We start from the raw sequence: 19,366 nt of genomic DNA, 5'->3' as shown, positions 1-19,366 counted from the left end.
CAGGGGGCAGAGCAGGCAGACTGACAAAATACACTGCTGAGGGGAGCAGTGGGAGCAGCTGGAGAGGTCATGTGGGAGCCTCACCAGCCAGCCGGGGTCAAATCAGCACTGCAGAAGCTGCAGACAGCTTCGCAGCCTAGCACTCAACCAGCATCACCGCCGAGGCCCTGTTACCTTTTTTTTTTTTTTTTAGATTTATTTATTTATTTATTTATACAAGCACTGGGTACAGTCAGAAGGGTGGGAGGGTGAGAGAATTCACCAGAGCCAGAGCGGGGAACAGCACAGGCAGACTGATGAAATACACTGCTGAGGGGAGCAGTGGGCGGCAGAATAGGTCTGTGCGCCATGTGGGACCCTCCTCTGGGGCTGGGGAGCAGCCGGGGATCGAACCGGCGCTGCAGTGGCTGCGGGCAGCTTCACAGCCCAGCGCTCAACTGCTGCACCACCGGGGAGGCCCCAGGTATTCTTTTGAATCAGTGCTTTTGTGTCCTTTGGGTAGATCCCTAGAAGTGGAATTGCTGGGTCAGATAGTAGCTCCATTTTTAGTAGACTGAGGAACCTCCAGACATTTCCTCTTTGGAGAAATGTCTTTTAAGTTCTGCCCATTTCTTGACTTGTTTATTTATTTTGTTTTTGTTGAGCCTTGTGAGTTCTTTGTATATCTTTGTGATCAGTCCCTTATCAGTTGACTGCAGTGGAAAGATTGTTTCCCAAGTAGTGGGGTGTCTCTCTGTTTTGGTTAATGTCTCTTTTGCTGTGCTTTATCTTCTCCTTGACTTTCTTTGCTTTGGGTGATGAGTCTTTAAAGATGTTGTTGCAATGTATGCCTTGTAATGTTTTACCTATATTTTCTTCTACACATTTTATGGTTTCAGGTCTTATGTCCAGTTATTTTATCCATTTTGAGTTGATTTTTGTGCATGGTGAAAGGTAGTGGTCTAGTTTCATTTTTTGCAAGTGATAGTCCAATTTTCCCAGCACCATTTATTGAACAAACTGTCCTTGTACCATTGCATATTCTTTGCTTCTTTGTCAAAGATCAGTTGTCCATGTAAGTGTGGTTTTATTTCTGGGCTCTCTATTTGGTTGCATTGGTCTGTGTGTCTGGTTTTGTTCCAGTACCAAGTTGTTTTAATTATTATGGGTTTGTGATATAGCTTGAAGTTTGGAAGTGTGATACCTCCTTTCTCCTTTGTTTTCATAAGTAGGGCTTTGACTATTCATGGTTTTTTGTGGTTTCATATGAATTTCACCGGTATTTGTTCTATTTCTTTAAAGAATGTCATTGAGATTTTTATTGGAATAGTGTTGAATCTGTGTATTGCTTTCAGTAGGATGGACATTTTAATAGTGTTAATTCTTCCAATCCATGAGCAGGGGATGTCTTTCCATTTCTTTGTGTCTTTTTCCATTTCTTTTAACAGTGTTTTATAATTTTCTTTGTATAGGTCTTTCACCTCTTTTGCTAGGTTTATTCCCAAGTGTTTGATTTTTTTCAGTTATAAAAGTGATGTTTTTCTTGATTTCTTCTTCTTCAGATTGATTGTGTATAGGAAGGCTTCTGATTTTTGTGTGTTGATTTTGTATCCTGCTACTTACTGAACTGGTTGATTATTTTATGTAGTTTTTCTGTGGAGTTTTTAGGGTTCTCTATGTATACTGTCATATCATCTACAAATAGTGATAGTTTTACTTCTTCTTTCCCTATCTAGATTCCTTGTATGTCTTTCTCTTGTCTTATTGCCTTGGCTAGGTCATCCAGTATTATATTGAAGAGCAGTGGTGAGAGAGGACATCCTTGTCTTGTTCCTGATCTTAAAGGAAAGGTCTTCAGTTTTTCGCCATTGAGAATAATATTGGCAGTGGGTTTGCCATATACGGTTTTTATCATGTTAAGTTATGTTCCTTCTATCCCAAGAATTTCAAGGGCCTTCATCATAAATGGATGTTGGACTTTATCGAATGCTTTCTCAGCATCTATTTATGTGATCATGGTTTTTATTTTTCTTTTTGTTGATGTGATGGATTACACTGATATCTTCATGTGTTGAACCATCCTTGTGCCCCTGGGATGAATCCCACTTGATTGTGGTGTATTATCCCTTTGCTGCATTGTTGGATTCTGCTGGCAAGGATTTTGTTGAGGATTTTTACATCAGCATTCATTAGGGAGATTGGCCTAAAATTTTCTTTTTTTGTGCCGTCTTTGTTTGGTTTTGGTATTAGTTTAATGTTGGCTTCATAGAACATATTTGGTAGTATTCCTTCTTTTTCAATTTTTTGAAAGAGTTTGTGTAGGATAGGCACTGCTGAACGTTTGGTAAAATTCATTTGTGAAGCCATCTGGACCTGGGCTTTTATTTTGGGGGAATTTGATTATTGCCTCAATTTTGCTGCTTGTAATTGGTCTGTTTAGGTTTTCTATTTCTTCTTTGTCCAACTTTGAATGATTATATTGTTCTAGGAATGTGTCTGTCTCTTCTATGTTGAATTTGTTTGCATGTAAGTGTTCATAGTAATCTCTGATTATTCTTTTGATTTCTACTGAATTTGTTGTGATTTCTCTTCTTTCATTTATAATCCTATTTATATGTGTCTTCTCCTGTTTTTTCTTTGTGAGCCTGGCTAGAGGTTTGTCTATTTCATTTATTTTTTCAAAGAACCAACTTTTGGTTTCGTTGATATTTTGGATTTTTTTAAAATTTCTGTTTCGTTTATTTCTGCTTTCATTTTTATTCCTTTCTTCTACTAGCTTTAGGGGGTTTTTTTGTAGTTCTTTTTCTAGCTCTTTGAGATGTTAGATTAGGTTGTTTCTTTGAGTTCTTTCATGTTTCTTGATGTGAGCCTGGATTGCTATATATTTTCCTCTTATAACTGTTTTGCTACATCCCATACATTCTGGAAAGTGGTGTCCTCCTTGTCATTCACTCAAAGTATTTTTTACTTTCTTCTCTGATCTCCTCATTAGTCCAGTGGTCTTCCAGTAGTGTGGATTTCAATCTCCATGAAGTAGGAGGGTTCCTTGGTTTTTTTTTTACATGATTTATTTCTAGTTTGATGCCTTTATGATCAGAGAAGATAGTTGGAATGATTTTGATCTTTATGTATCTGTTGATGTTTGTCTTGTGGCCCAGTATGTGATTGATTCTGGAGAATGATCCATGTGCACTTGAGAAAAATGTGTACTCTGATTTTTCTGGGTGCGTTGTCCTAGAGATGTCTGTTAAGTCTATGGGTTCTATGTGTTTATTTAGGGCTCTAGTGTCTTTATTATTTTTTGTCTCATTGATCTGTCCATTGGTGAGTGGACTGTTGAAGTCTCCCACTATATATGTATTTTCTTTAATGTCAGTTTTCAGAGCTGATAATAACTGTCTATTATATTTCGGTGCTCCTTCATTTGGTGAGTATATGTTGATGAGTGTTATATCTTCCTGATGTATTGTCCCCTTGATCATAATGTAGTGTCTATGTCTCTTTTTTTTTTTAATTTGAAGTCTATTTCATCTGATATAAGTATAGGTGTTCCTGCCTTCTTTTTTGGTCCATTTCCTTGTAGGATTGTTTTCCAACCTTTTACTTTCAGTCTGTGTTTATCTTTTGTGTTTAAATGTGTTTCCTGGAGACAGCAGAAGGATGGATTTTGTTTTTTAATCCAGCCTGCTACACTGTGTCTTTTTATTGATGAGCATAATCAATTTACATTTAGAGTTCATATTGATATGTTGGCATCTGTATTTGCCATTTTGTCTTTTTTGTCATTTTATTCCTCACGTTATTCTGTTCTTCTTGATCATTCTTCTGTTGGTTTTGGCTTTAGGATTTCTTGTAGAATTTTTTGGTGCAGGGGTTTAGTTGTAATGAATTTCTGGAGTTTCTGTTTGTCTGAGAAGCTCCATATTTTTTCTTCAAAGAGGAAGGAGAGCTTTGCAGGTTAAAGTATTCTTGGCTGGCATTGGCTGGCATTGAATATGTTACTCCATTCTCTTCTTGCCAGTAGTGTTTCTTTGGAGAAGTCTGAGGTTAACCTGAATGATTTTCCCTTATATGTTATCTGTTTCTTCCCCCTTGCTGGTTTCATTATTTTTTCTTTGTCTTGGACTCTTGCAAGCTTTACTATTATGTGTTTTGCTGTAGTTTTCTTTTCATTGTGGTAATTGGTGTTCTCCTAGCTTCCTGTATGTCTATATTCATCTCCTTCTTCATACTTGGGAAGTTTTCTTCAATTATCTCCTTGAATATTTTCTCAGATCCTTTGTCTCTCTCCTCACCTTCTGAAATGCCTATAACTCTTATATTTCCTCTCTTTATGGAGTCCATTTTTCTCTTTTGGTTCTTTCCATTTGTGTATCTTCAAGAGTACTGATCCATTCTTCCATTTCCTCAGTTCTGTTTTCAATGCTTTTCCAAGAGCTCTTTGTCTCGTCCAGTAATCTTTTAGTCTCCTCCTTTTCTTTGATTTCCTTTCTTAAGGTCTCATTTTCCTCCTTCAGTCCATTGATTATTTATCTCATCTCATTATATTTTTTAATCATGAAGATTATTAATTCTCTATCTGACAGGCAGAGAAGTTCTTCCATGTCATTGTTGAGATCTGGTGACTGAATTTCTTTTTGGGGGATGTCCTTCATCCTGCAGGCTTGCTTGGTTATTTGTATTTTTCCATCTCCCTGCTGTTTGCTTTCCAATTTGTTCTATGAGTTGGGATATTGTGCCACTGGTGTTGCCAGGCATCTCTTTGGATTGAGCCTTCAGGGGTGTCAAAAACTGTTTTCCAGACTGAGAGCAGAATTTGTAGGCCAAAACTCCACCAGGGTGTTGATGCTGTGGCTGTGTTGCTGGGCACTGTCTCTTACAGTTCCCTCCCTCCATATTTACTCAGTTCCAGCAGAGAATCAGTTCATTGGAGATTTTGCTCTGGTCACGAGGTGGTGCTGGAGACCTGTACTTGCCAACCTGTGCTTTTCCCCTGTTTCTCTGAGAAATTGGGGTGGGGAGGAGGGGGTAGCACCTCGACACAGGGCCTATTGCTCACGCTGGGTGCTGTGTCTGCCCCGTGTTCACCCAGTGCTATGCCTGTGGCTGTGTGGATCCCATGCCCTGAATTCTGTGCTCTAGTTCTCAATCTCAGGGTCTCAGATCCAAAATGATGGCTGTCACCCTGTGCAGAGCCCACTGTTATGGCTCATCCCATACCCCAAATCCTGTGCCTAGCTCTCAGTTCCAGAATGGGGTCTTGCTCCACTCCTTCTTTCCCTTCTTACCCCAGTTTGTGTGGCCCACCCTCTCTCAGAGCCTGAGGGTAGTTTTGGAAACCCTGGCTTCCAACTATTAGGAAGTTGGTGATTTTGTTCTGATTGCTAGGTAGCACCAGAGATCTTTCCTAGTATCCTTCCAGAGCTGTGCTTTTTCCCAGTGGGTCTCTGGGGAACTGAGTGGGGGTGGTGTGAAATGGCTCAACGGTGTCGGGTGCTGTCTCTTCCCAGTGCCGCACGTCGTGGGGATCCCATGCCCTGAATTTCGTGCCCCAGGTCTCAATTCCAAAGCCCTCACATCTGGGACGCGGGTGGTATCCCTGTTCAGTGTCCACAGAAATGGAGCCTTTTGCACCCTGCTCCCATGCCCAACTGCCTGGTTATTGATTACTCAGTGGGGGTCATTCACCTCAATGAAGGTTCCCACGTGTCTCCCCACGAATATAGGTCGCGGGCACGGGAATCTGGGCAGCCACGATCTGCATATGCTGTTTGAGCACACACGTGCTATTCCGCACAAGCTTGCCAACTGGCCTTGGGCTATTTGTTGGTCTCCACGGAGTCCTTATCTTCCTCTAATGGCACCCAGAGCCACTTGCTTAACCCCATGGAGATTCCTGCACGGTTCTCCACAGTTGCTGTTCACGGGGTGCAGCACCTGCAATAATTCCTTTCCACTCACAGTCTCACTTGATCTGTAGTTTTTTCTCATTGTTGTTGTTTTCTTTCTGTTGGTCAGAGTGTACCAGCTTTGTGAGTGGGGGAGGGTAGCAGGGTTCTGAGCTTTCCTCTCTTTTCGTCCTCTTTTATGGCAACTTTCCTCTTTGAGCAGTTTGCCAGAGTCGCCTGTTTATCTTCTATGTCCTGGTTTTCACAGGAACCTTCCGCTTTTCCTTCCTATTAACTTGTTTTTATGGGAGGACTTACTTGCAGCAATCCAGGGTGTGTAGGTGCATGTGTGTTTCTGTGTGTATGCCTGTTTAAAAGGGACATATGAAAGAAGTCCTTTGTAACCTGCCGTGTCAATAAATATATTTCAGTCACAGAATTTTCATTGATTTTAGGATTTTCACAATTCTGTTATTTTTCTGGACTGTGAACTATGGTTAGACAATGCATCTCTGATTTTTCCTAAATCTTTCATAACTTCAATTCTTCCCAGGAATAAACGTCTAAATGGAGAACTGATGCATCAAAGATAAAAATATTTTCAGACTTTTGATACATCCTAACAAGTTACTCCAGCAAAATTGCTTCAATGTACACTCTTCCCCAAAATAGACCCCAAAATGATGGGTCAGTGTTATCACCATCAGTGAATCTTATCATTATATTTCACATGAGCCAGATTTTTTGTCCATTTAAAATTGCATCTCAGTGTTATTTCACTTTGCATTTATTTGAATCCAGTGACCTGGAGTGCTATTTTATATTTTTTGGTAATTTGAGTTTTCTGTGGACTCGTGATTTTATTTTGTGGGTTCATATCTTTTACCTACTTTTCTATTTCTGCTTATCTTTTTGCATTGACTTAAAAATATTTGTAAAGATACTTTTTCTAGTTGTTGGCCTTTTGGTTTATATTGTTTTCTGCACACATGTTTATCATGATGCAGTAAAATCTACTGTCAGGCTTGAGAGATCCTTTTATGACACAGTGCCTGCGACTTAACACAATGATTTTGAAAGAGGAAGATGTCTCTGTCAAAATGTAAATATCCTAATTCACCCCAAAATAGTGAAAAATACATCAGTAACTATGAGAGGGATTGGAACATCAATCACCATTGATGTTTCTAAGCATTATACCTTTTGCATGACCAAAACATACAGATGTGGGTTGTGGAATAAACACAGCAGTGCAGGTCAGTATTTTCTGCCTTATTCTCCATGAAATCTTTTTTTCTTAAGCAGAAGGGGAATCAGGGACTCATACGGATAAATACAAGACCATTTCCAATTTCCTGGACTCATCAACTACGGTTAGTAGTGCCAATGCTGTAACAAGTGTCCATAGAGGCTATTTCCCCCTCAATTCATGGATACAGGGGCATATGGTGAAGGCCCCAACACCAGAGATTGTGGGGTCCATGTTCCTCCACCTCACCTCACCTTCCCCCAGGCTTCACTGACCCCCTCTGCACTCTCTGTATTCACCAGGATAGGGAAGCTGAGTAAGAGAACGTCGTGCCTGCCAGAGAATTTCAGAGCCAGAACACATCCCCGCGGCTTCCCTGACATGCCAGAGAACCTCGGAAATGCAGCCCTTTCAGTCGCCGAAGGTAAAAATGTGACTGTTGGCTGATTCCTGAGAACTTTCCAGCTATACAATCTATTTCCACTAAGTAGGAGGAGATTGACTATAGGGAAATGGAGACTTGAGCTACTTGGCTGGGTCAAGGAAGCAAAGGTCAGGGGAGGGGCTTGATTTCCATCAACAGGAGCTGCTGTCAACCTTCCCACCTTGAAGACCTGCCTTCCAGATCTTACAGGAAGGTTTTCCTCAGGAGAGTCGTAACAGGAACATTGCCAGCAAGAGTCTGGGAAATGCCAGTTTCCAGCGCCTGGGCCCTAGACACAGGCAAGAGCTCAGGAGGGCGAGGATGGTGCTGAGTGCCAGCATCTGACACAGGAAATCATGCTAGTGTGAGCTCGAATTCAGGTCCTGGAGCCTGGCCACCCAGGCATCCCTGCCCAGGCCAGGTCCACCACTCCATGCCAGGTATCCCTGCTCTATGTTCCTCTTGGCTGCCCAAGGTTCCTTTGTGTTAATTAAGAAATTTCTAGCATCTTCCTCTTGCAGATTTTGTTGCAATGCTCAGTGGCACAGTTTCACACTTGTTGTGAAAGTTGTCTTTACCAGTTTGCTGGGGCAGCCTTAACACAATGGCAACAGTTGGGTGACCTCCTAAGCAACTATGTATTGTCTCCGGGTTCTGGAAGCTGGATGTCCAGTATTGTGGTGAGGACAGGGCTGGTTCCTCCAGGGCTGTGAGGGAGAATCCATTCCCTCCCCCTCTCTGGTATTGGGGCAGATGACTGAAGCAGACATGTGTCCTCACATGGTCCTCCATGTGTGTCCGTGTCCAGATTTCCCTATTCACGGGGACGCTAGTCACGTGGGATTAGGGTTCACGCTAATGACTGCATTTTAACTAATGACATCTGCACAACACTATTTCCAAATAAGGTCACACTCTGAGATATTGGGGATGGGATCAACTCGTGAACCGGGAAGGGGATCTTATTCAATCTGTAGCAGCAACTTCTCTTTACCACATTACCTTATGTCATGATGCTTTTTGCTTTGAATTCTACTGCACAATGCTAAAAGCCAGGCAGTAACTAGGGTGCTTGTACCCCTTGGAATTGGGGTGCCCCTCTCCCGTAGGTGTGTAACACTCTTCTCTCTCTCTCTACTTCCACACCCATTCCTCCCATGGGAAGAGAAGCAGCTTTTCCAAATGGAGATCTTGGGAGAAGGAAATGGGCATGCTCAGAACCTCTGTGGACTCTGCCTGCCTGCGGGGAAGGGGCTTTCTTGCGGAGGGTGGACAGGTACCCCAGAGAGAGGCGTGTGAGTGTTAGTGTTGTCTGGGATGAGGTGCTTATGTTCTCTGATCATCAGCTTCATCAGAACGAAGTGTGTCCCTCAGTTTCCCGACAGGAAGTAGATACCATGATAATGCTCTGGGCTGAGTGATTGTGAACCACAATATTCCTATTAAAACCTGATCCCCAACAGGATGGCACTTGGAGATAGTTTCTTTGGCAGGTGATTAGGGCATGGGGGTGGGTCCAAGTCCATGTGGTTAGTGCCCAGTGACTCCCCAGGGCACCATGTGTGGACATAGCAAAAAGATGGCCACCAGGGACCAGGACACTGGCCCTCACCAGACACAGAATCTGCCAGCACTTTGATCTTGGACTTCCCAGCCTCCAAGAAGGGAAGAAATTCATTTCCACTATAAGCCACCTTTTCCATGGTATTTTTGTAACAGCAACTCAAATGCACTAAGACAACTCAAATTTGGATAAATTTGCAGAGAGCTCAGCCAGGCGCAGTGTCAAGATGCTGGGGGCTAGTGTAGCTGGTGACAGGAGCCTCTGTCCCACTCCAGGGCCATGGGGAACAGTGGACCCCAGGCTGCATGAACAGGGCTCCCAAGAGGAGCCAAGCCAGCAGCGGAGGCACAAGCTTGCCCACGGCCATCCCACTGATGGTCACTCTGTTTCCTCCCTAAACTTTCACCCCAGATGTCCGCCACCACCCACACCCTCAGGAAAGCAGAGGGCAAAGGGATCCATATAGGTCAGCACCCCAGGGCCAGAGTAGGGAGGTAAAGGTGAGGAGACAATGTCACAGGACCCTTTTCAGCTCCACCACCTCGCCTCCTACTCTGCTTCTCAATGGTGCACTCTCAGGCTTACTGCTGAAACCAGTCACTAGAAACTCCAGGCTGGAAACAGTACCCATTTATTCTCCCAGATCTGGCAGACGTACAGTAAATAAGGGCAATAAGTATCCTTATCCCAGTTTACACCCAAGGAGCTCAAGTCATTCTCCAACAAGTTGTGTAAAACTCTCAGATCTCCCAGCTGCCTGGGTCCTCGAACTTTGGATAAGGAATTCTAGGCCTAATTCCACTAAGACACTAAAGAAATTATCTCAGTGGACAGACGAGAGCGCATTGTAGGGGAAGATGCTGCTCGTTCATTCTTTGGCTCAGCCATCTGATCGATATTTTTGTTAACTGACTATTGTCCAGCGAAAGAGTCTCTTCCTTTACAAAGCCGGGGAAGGGAGCACCTACCAGAGGTTCCCTCAGTGGCAGAAGATGATGCCTCATGGGTGCTGGGGGCACCCCTGCGACTGGAGCAGCCTCATTGGTGGTCCCCAAACACACATTCTCTCTCTGATTGGGGCTATTTTGAGTTGGTTCGGTGTCGACACAGAAACCATTCTCCATATCCATCCCTTCATTTCCCACCATGAACCTGGATATGGTTGGGTTAGGTCAGACTCAGCCTTGTGGGTCACTGTCTTGAGTCAGTTTCCCTCCTCATCCTGTCCGCTGACTCTCCGTATGTTGCTTGTAGAAGGCAGCTGAGGCCAGAGCTCTGGAATCAGCCCCCGGGTGGCTCCATGCTGTCATCATCTGTCACCAAGTGTCACCATGGAGGTCCTGTCCCTCCTGTCCTAAGGCTCCAGCCCATCCAGTCATGACTCAGCTCCAAGGCTGGGGAAAATCAGGGGAGGTGCCAGCAGGAGGAGAGCAACACCAGTTTCCCCACACCCACCTGCAGTCTGGACAGCAGTGCCCAGCCTCTGAGCCAGATTGGAGAAGGCCCCTGAGGTTGGCTATTCACAGGTCCAGGCCCAGGATTGCTGTCCACGGCCTGGAGCAGCCTGAGCAGCCAGAATGCATTCCGGGGTCCCTGGAGCTCTTCCAGCTCATCCACTCTTGTGGCCACTGAAGATTATCACTGAGATTTGTCCAACATGAATAAGGCAGAAAGTCCCACCACACCCTTAACACCCCCACCCCATGACTGTCTATCCTGTTGTTCTTCCTTCAGATGTCAGAAACATGCAGCTGTGGTTCTAACTCTGGAGCAAGAGGAGATGGTGACCTTGACTCCCTCCTGAGCCCGCTCAACGACATGAATGTCCGCACCAGAGAGGACGTCCTCACCCGTGGAGAACCTGTTCTGGCTCTGGTCTGGTCATGTGAGCGGGCCGGGGAGCAGGTCACAAGTCATTTATGAAGCGGACAGTGGCGTCCAGGATCTTCCTGGAGCAGGGGAAGGAGAAGAATGTCATGTCGAGGCAGGAGAGCACCCCATGGAAGCCGTCCTCCACGTGGTGCCAGGTCACCCGGACACCCTGGTCCTCCAGCCTCTTCTTGTAGAGCAGCGCGTGGTCCCGGAAAAGGTCGTGCTCGCAGCTGACGATGCAGGCTTCTGGGAGCCGCGACACCACGTCGTCCTCCGCGAGCAGGGGCGAGGTCGTGACGTCCAGGGCCAGGAGGCACTCCTGGAAGGCGTCCTCGTTCAGGGGCCCGGGGGTCTGGGACTGGTAGCCTCTGGTCTTAAACTTCTCAGGGATGTTCTCTGCCCCCAGCCACTTCTGATACTTTGCCCAGACCTCCGGGGGCATGTGGGCGTTTTGCAGGACGACGCTTTTCCACGCGGGGTTGATGCTCAGGCAGCTGCACCAACAGTAGAAGAAGAAGTCCAGACTGACCAATGGGCCATTCTTGTTCTGCTGATAGGACGGGCTCTGGAAGTCAAGACCTTGGAGGGTGGGGTAGACAAGGACCTGGGCACGGATCTTGGGGAGGTCTGGATAGCACAGGAGGTTTTGGCAGACGGTAGATGCCAACTGCCCTCCCATGCTGTCACCATAGACCACGACGCGGGCTGGATCCACCCCGTACAGCTTCAGGGACCTCAGGAAGTGGATGGTGGCGCAGATGGAGTCTCTTACCAGAACTGGAAACCTGCACTGTGGCACCATGCGGTACCTAAGAAACATCAAGGAAGACCGTTTAACTCGTCGCCGCAGCGGAGCCCCAACACCTGTGTTTAGCACCCCTTCACCTAGATCCCCCTCCCCAACCCCACACTCTCAACTTCCCCTTTTGAAGCCTCACCAGCTGAGGTTAAGGTGTGAGGCTAAATGAGGCGGCAGGCACACCCCAGACGTGGGGCGCGGGCTCAGTACCTGGGAGCTGCTGTTGCCACGGAACTCGGAGCCTGGCGGTACCGAGGGCCAACAACCTGCCCATCCCCAGCCTGGCCTCTCTGCCCAAATCCCTGACCTTGTCTCCTGATTCCCCCATTTTCCTGAATGTTCCATGAGAAACTCGAGCTTGCCTGGTGTGATTCTAACCTGTCCTGCCACACCCACAAGCTCCTTAGGAGAATCCTAAAGGCGTCAGTGCCACTGGGGCCAGCAGATGACACGCCTGCCTACCCCAGGCCAGCCACGGTGGACCAGGGCACCCACAGCTGTGCTGAGCATGACCTGAGAGCAGGTTGCCGACAGCAGATATGCCAGCCTGGCATGGCCAGACCTTACCAAATCCAAGAGAATCCAGAAATACAGTTTGGGGAGACATCTCATCACTCTCAATGCTGGCCACACCCACAATATGCACAAGGAAATTCTCCATGGGACCCACAATCTTTCCACCAGACACAAGCTCTCACCCATCCCCACGGTCCAGATTCTGGGCTCCCCTGGGTCCAGGCAGGACAGCAGTGCTCTCAAGCCCACACCCTGTCTGCCTTGGAATCAAACAATGACTGTCACAGACTCGCTGGTATGTTCTCCTGAGGAGCCAGTGGCTCAGCACAGCCAGGCCGTAGGGCGTGTGGGGGCCACCCATGGGGTCAAGATCACTGTTCCCTGCAGAAGCAGTTTTGGAGCCATAAGTGATAAAGTGAAGCCTTTTTCCAGGTCTTTCTCCCTCAGTCGGCATCTGTGTTCCTTCCTCTACTCAGCCAGCAGTGCCAGGAGGAAGCTGGCCAGTGGGCCCTGCAAGATGCTGGAAAGAGTTCCCTCAGCTGGTGCCCTTAAGCAGAAGTGCAGGAAACGCCAATGGGCAGATGGGCCCTCCTTGTCCCCCCTCCATGTGATGAGGGGTCCGGCCCCAGGGCAGCGTTGCCCCGTCTCTCTCCGCCCCACCTCCACCCTGTGTTTGAGGCTCCAGTTTTTTGGGAGACACCCCAGGGCAGTGAGGACAAAGCAGCTTTTGAATTTTCTGGCTTCCTCGGCAGGTACAGGACTGAGAAAGGGCGCGGCTGGGTTCTCGGGGTGCCCTGGTGAACCACACCACAGCGTGCCGTGTTGGAGGTGCTAGTGTCCAGAATGTACAGGGCTGTCCCCCCAAAGAGCTCTGGTTGAAGCACAGCACCATCTCTGCTTCCCAAAGAAGCTTGCCAAGGAATCCCCCCACACCGCCATGCACAAAACCCCTTTGTTCACACTCACCTGGCAGGGAGGACCATTCCCCTCTGCCCCTGTCCCCTGCCTCCCGTGCTGTCCCCCAGCTGCTCCTCACAGCCTCCCCTCCTCAAGGGGACCCTCCAACACCCCACCTGCCCTCCACGCCTACTTCCCACCCACATCCAGGTCTCAGTTGGGTCCCCGCACTCACCCGACCGACAGAACCACGGAGTCGCTCTCCTTGCACAGCTGACGGCAGATGCCGTGGTGGGTCCCTAGAAAGTGGAAGAGTTTTCACATTCACTGGGGAGGCTGAGGGCAGCCCCTCCCAGCCACAGCAGCTCCACTGTGGGGTCCTAGGGCTCAGGAGTCCAGAGATTTTGCGCGGGTCCCCCAGCCGCCCCCACCCTCCTCCACTCCTGCTGTGTTCCCCTGGGGCGCTGTCCACCTCCTTGAAAATGCACCCCGGAGCCCACCACTCGTGCAGAATAGCGGAGGGGCGCTGGGCTGCTGGGCTCAGAGGTTCAAGGAGGGAGCTCTAAGCTCAGGATCAAGTTCAAATCCCAGCTCTGCCTTCTCAGCTGGAGCTGACGTCCTGCCAGGCCAGTCCCTTCGCTGCCCAGGGCGTGATTTCCTCATCTGCGCAGTGGGGATATGAGTAACAGGCCTGATGGGCTTTTGCTGACATAAGGCACTTTCTGGGCGGCCTTGGGACCGGCCCCAATAATATTAACCAGCATTGGCACGACATCATCCCTTCATTGGCAAAACCAGCCCCACCACTGACTTAACCCCTTCGTCTGAGAGGCTGCTGCGGTGGACACGCTCACGGCCCCGTGGAAGTCAGTGTGGTTTCTAAAGGGGTGTCCTCCTAATCCACAGGGGAGAAGTGACGATAACAAAGTTGTCCCCATTTCCAGCTTTGCTCACATTGATTTTCTTAAAAATTTTGGCTCCTTTGTCTTTCTGGGGCAGTTTGTCTTTGTCTTCTGTGGCAGAGTTTGTCTTGGCCATACATGTTTCCTTAATAGAAAAGTCCTTTCCAGCTAAGTAGAGGTGGTGGTCACAGCCTGGTGAATGTGGGGTGTCCCTCAACTGTACGCTTTTAAATGGTAGGTGTTGTGCTATGTGAATTTCGTGTGTCCAGACAGACGCACAGACACTCACATAGTCCATGCACACGATGTATTCCCTGCATGAGCAGCGTGTTCCATATACATGCACACGTGTGTTGCTCGTCACTTCCAGAAGAGCTCACATCCCATATCTTTGATGTCTTTGCTCTCAATGGGGAACCTGCTTGAAGTCCCAGGTGCTGACAAAGCCCCAGGAGCTAGAGGGGCACCTCATGCTGGGCTCCACCCGCTGAGGCAGGTGCCCTGGGGGCTGGCTGGGGCTGGCTCTTACTCAGGCTCCCCATGATGCCCCCGCCTCCGTGGTAGAACACGATGCCCGGCCTGCTGGAGCAGGAGGTCGCCTTGGGCTGGTACAACTTCACCGGGATGGTCCCGAAGTGGAGGTCCGTGACCACGACCTCAGGGTCGTTCTTGAGCGGGGGCAGATCATGCATGAAACGGAAAAACTGGGGCATAGAGCAGATCCTCAGCTTCTCTAAAACAGTGCCCTGGGGTGAGAGAAGAGGCAATATGGTGGGCGGGGGCTTCAGTGGGTCCTTGCTGCTGTCTGAGGCCTCACCTGTCTCTGCCAGAGAGGGGCGGCCCCAGCCCTGCTGGGCCCGGTGTCTCCACGGCACTGCATCAAGGCCACCCCACCCTGGCCACGCTGTTCTCCCCACCAGCCCTCTCCTACGCCTCCCCCAGATGCCTTCTCCCCAGGACTACAACCCCAGCTTCAGATGCCCCTACCTGGAGCACCCCCAGGATCTCCCTGCTCCTCCTTGGCCCAGACAGGTCCTCTCCTGCAGGGAGACCCCCCTAGAGCCCCCACCCCACCCCGGCCAAAGTGGATTGGGACAACGAAGCCATCTCCAAGATGGAATTGCTGCGCTGTGGTCATGCTTTTCAGAGGGAGGGGTCTTGTCTTTTAGGGAGACCTACTGATGTATTTTTGGATCAAATAGTGTGATTCTCGGATTTGCCCGGTAAGGATTGGGGCAGAGGGGGCAGCGGGGGCACCGAGGACCTTCAGTGTTGCTGGCGCTGCAGGAGCCTCAGTTCTGTCTCCCTCAGTTCCCCCTGAACCCTTGTTTCCATAATAACAGAAGAAAGTGAGCAAAAGTGTGGGTTCTCCCCAGGGCTGGCTCTTTGCCACGGCCTCTCCCCCTTTTCTGTGCCAAGGTCACTTAGGGCTTTAGTGACCCTGGTGACCTCGTCGTGCGTGGCTGGAGAACAGAAAATGAAATATGTGGGATGACAAAGGAAGGCAGTTGTATCTCACTCTCGATATCAGAGTAAATTGTGCTGTAATGAAACAACGCGTGTGGTCCCGACTGGCCCATGACTCCAAGAGGCAGCGCCTCTGCACTGTCACCCTCCAAGGGACAGGAGCCTGAGCGGTTTTTCCACCACAGTGCAAATGGCCGGAACCGCTCCTAACGCGCCTTTGTGCCTCTCGGTGACCTTGGAAGCTGCGCCGCCAGCCTGTGGTCTCTGCCGCTCGTCACGAGAAGAATGTCCAGTAGAGGTTATGGAGATGGGGCCATTTAGACCCCATGCGAATTCTTAGCTCTCTTGCATCCTGTCTTCGTGGGGGCATGGGGATCCCCCTGCGTGCATGCGGGGGGATCCCCAAACCCCCAGACCCTTTCCAAACAGCCTGGCCAATCTGTGCAGCATTTTGCTCCTTGCTGTGCCCACCCACCACGTGAGCCTCATGCTCCCCAGCACCGTCTGCCTGGACTCTGCTTTTCTCACCGTCACCATCCCCAGAGTGGTGTCCGCCCGAGGACACACGGTAGTTGCAAAGACACTTTTGTGAGGGATACAAATCAATCAGCCACAAGAGGGAATTTCAGGAGCAATGGCTCTGCACCAGGGAACACCCCTGGGGCGCAGTGCCCTGAAGCCAGGCTGCTATCACTCCCTATTTTTCAGTAGAAGAAACTCAGGGACTGCATTTGGGAAGCTGGACTGTGCAGGCTGAACATCGAGGCCAGGGAGACCCTAGGTGGAACCTCGCATCCTGTGAAAGCTGAGCCCCGGCTCTCCTCCATCGGGGTATCTGAGAGCACAGGTGCTGGCAACCATTTCATTAACCAGATTTCCTGTATTCAATTTCTGTCCTACCCCGCCCCAGCCACATACTCTCAGGCATCACTGTTTATACGTGTGTTCTGAAATGGCACACATCGGATGGCAAGCAGGGTCAGGGTCCAACTCTTGAGGCTAACAGCTCAGTCCCACATGACACCACCAGCAAGAGGATGGGCATTAAATCCCCTTGTGGGGATTGTTCAGGTTTGAGAATATACTGTCTGCTCCTCCACCGACCACATGATATTTGTGTTCATTCGATGAAGGTGCTGGGATGTTTTTTCCCACCTCCCACCTTACGCCTCCCAAGGAGGCACAAAGAGAACGCAAAACTCACCCACATCATTTGCAGCTTAAAGATGCAATGTAGGAGCCGTAATCTTGTTTTGCCGTTGATGCCCGCAGGGATGTCCACGGTGAGGAACTCAGTGCAGAAAACCCACACCGAGACCATGGCCAGGAGCACGCCCGCCAGCAGGAAGAACGGGAACAGAAGGATCAGCAACATGCTGTTCCAGTACGGAAGAGGCCAAGAGGAGGCTGGGAGGAGGCTGTGTCCTGGGCAGTCCACTCAGGACATGAGTTGGAGCCAGCAGAGCAGTCCACTTATACATCACTGCCTGCCCTCCACACCTCCCCGTCTCGCACAAGCCCAGCCCAGCGCTGAGAGTCACAGACTCAGGTGAGACCCGGTCCTAGGACAGGACTGGTGTAAAGGGCAAAGTGTTTCTGCAACCTGACCCAGATGGAAATGAAAACTGCAGCTCACACCATGGGTTTGGTCCTCAAAATATCCTGGGGTGAGTCCCCATGAACATCACAAACACCTTTCCTCCACCTGCACCCTGACCTCATCGCTCAGCCATTGCTCGTTCTGTGATTACACCTGCTTTTCCACACTTGCCTGCCCAGGAGGCCTTTGCAGTTGTTGTTCTCTATGTAATCTTCTTGCACAGAAGTCAGTAAGCGCAACCCTCCCCCACTGCATTCCTCTGTTCAAATGTCATGTCTCCCAGGCTTTTGTTATCTTGTGGCCCTTATCAGCTGAGAGACTCATTCTACACTGCCTCTCTATGGTCTGCACAACATAACCTCTGTGAGGACAGGGACTTGCTTTGTTTACTGCTTTATCTCTAGAAGGTAGTTCAGGACTGTTCTTAGCCTGTAGAAAGAAGCCTAACTTCACGAGCAGCCTCTGCCCTTTTCATTCAAAAGTGAGAAAAATGGGGCTTATGGACCATCCAGCTCAGGTCAGACCTGTACCCCACAGAGGAAGGGAACCCCATCGCTGTGGTGATGAGGATACTCACTCTTCTTCCACCTCCCCAGTCAGGTGGGAGAATGGTGGTCTCAGGAAGGGGGAAGTTAGCCCCTAAAGACATCTGACGTGTCTACAGACTTTTTTGCTTGTCATAGCTGGGTGAGTGGCTGACATCTCATGGGGAATTGCCAGGGATATTGCTAAACACACAAAAAGCACAGGATGGACCCCCTAAAGTGGAGTAATCTGGTCCCATGTATCAATGGGGCCACAGGTTTGGGTTTGGAACAGGCTTGGGTTTGAGTCCCAGGCCTGCCAATGTCAGTGTTCAGATTCCGAGCAAGTTACTTAGACTGGCGAAGCCTCAGCCTTCTCCGCATCATGCTGCCAATGTCTGCACAGTGTCCAGCATGAGCCTGGCCTGTAGAAAGAGTAGTAGGTGACAGTGAGCCAGGCTGACTTCAGTGTGGTCTCCAAGCCCAGCTTACGCCTCCTGGGCACACGGAAACACATTCCAGCTCCTGCTGCCTCTGGGGGACCCAGGGATTTGTTTTTGCTAGAGGTGTGAGTGACCAAGCAGGGGCCACTCCAGGCCTGGCCATTAGGATTCAGGACACCTAAGTCTCTCGAGGGCACGCCCAAGATCCCGGAGCCATGCCCAGGAGGGAGGTCCCATCAGGTGTTGCACATCCTCTGTGCTAAGCTGTTGCCAGATGTCCTGCAGCTGGTGGCTCCCGAGTCAGGGCTGTAACCACAGAAGCAGGGCTTGAAGGGCTTGAGCAACACCAAAGTCGAAACTGAATTTAGTTCACGAAACTCTGTTTATTTCTTGTCTTTTTAAACTCTGACTCTGCCACATAGGACTCCCTCCAGGAAGCAGCTGATGCCAGTCCCTGGGCCGGCATCCCCTGTAGCCTGGAGGAGCAAAGAAGGTGCAGGCAGTCTTCTGGGCGCCTCTCCAGCCCTGCCCCCACACTAGCCTCCTATCATGGCCCCTGCACCCTCCCCTGCTCTCTGCTTCTTCACTCCTATAATGAAGCTGACATCCCTCTGCGTTTGTTCACTTTAGTTCTCCCATCAGCCCTTCAGGTGGGTCCTGTTCTTGTCCCCATTGTATGTATAAACAAAGTCACTCTCCACGAGGTGAAGTCACTTCCTCAAGGTAGTGAAACTCACAAGCAGAAGTGACAGAGGTGGGGTGTGCAAGGCTCTTCCGGATCCCTTTACTTTGAGCAATGAGAAAATTTCTATGAACCAAGAAAACACTCCACAAAGTGTAGCCCCTTGCATGTCTCTTAACCATGCAACCCAGCCATGGAAGTGGATTAAACAGGAACAAATCCTCCAAAAAAAAAACCCAGCTGAAGGCATAGCAGGCAGTGGGGTGACAAATCTTTGTTGTGGCTAAGATTCATTTTATGATGATGGGAAAGAGTAATCTACTGGCTGTGTAGCTGGTCCATTTTTTAAACATTTTTAATAACCCAAGTAAAAAGTGCTCATTTTGGCATATCAGTACCCTGATTTTTTTGGCGTGCTAATGAAATCTCAACTTCCAGATCTCTCTGCTATATGATGGAGCATTTAAGTACTACTTTCTGGATTTTTGTGATGTTTATGGTGGATTCTGCTTTCAAAATTCTGTTCTCAAAATAGTTTGCTAGAATTTCTTTTCTCATTC

The 19,366-nt window shown here is 48.8% G+C and overlaps 1 protein-coding gene across 1 annotated transcript; it reads right to left on the bottom strand.

Moving 5' to 3' along the window:
• Window positions 1-11,010: 11,010 nt before the first annotated feature.
• On the bottom strand, window positions 11,011-16,932 carry LOC119236034 (arylacetamide deacetylase-like 3). Its single transcript, XM_037499660.1, has 4 exons — window positions 16,762-16,932; window positions 14,620-14,836; window positions 13,424-13,487; window positions 11,011-11,785 (listed from the first exon to the last, which is right to left on the bottom strand). The coding sequence occupies exons 1-4, from the start codon at window positions 16,930-16,932 to the stop codon at window positions 11,011-11,013; spliced, it is 1,227 nt and encodes a 408-aa protein (XP_037355557.1).
• Window positions 16,933-19,366: the final 2,434 nt, after the last annotated feature.

Source organism: Talpa occidentalis, unplaced genomic scaffold, assembly GCF_014898055.3.
Source record: "Talpa occidentalis isolate TD23 unplaced genomic scaffold, MPIMG_talOcc4v2.1 talOcc4.9, whole genome shotgun sequence".
Taxonomy (NCBI): Eukaryota; Metazoa; Chordata; class Mammalia; order Eulipotyphla; family Talpidae; genus Talpa; species Talpa occidentalis.
Note: the sequence above shows the minus strand (reverse complement) of the source record. Positions and strands in the feature narration are given on the sequence as shown.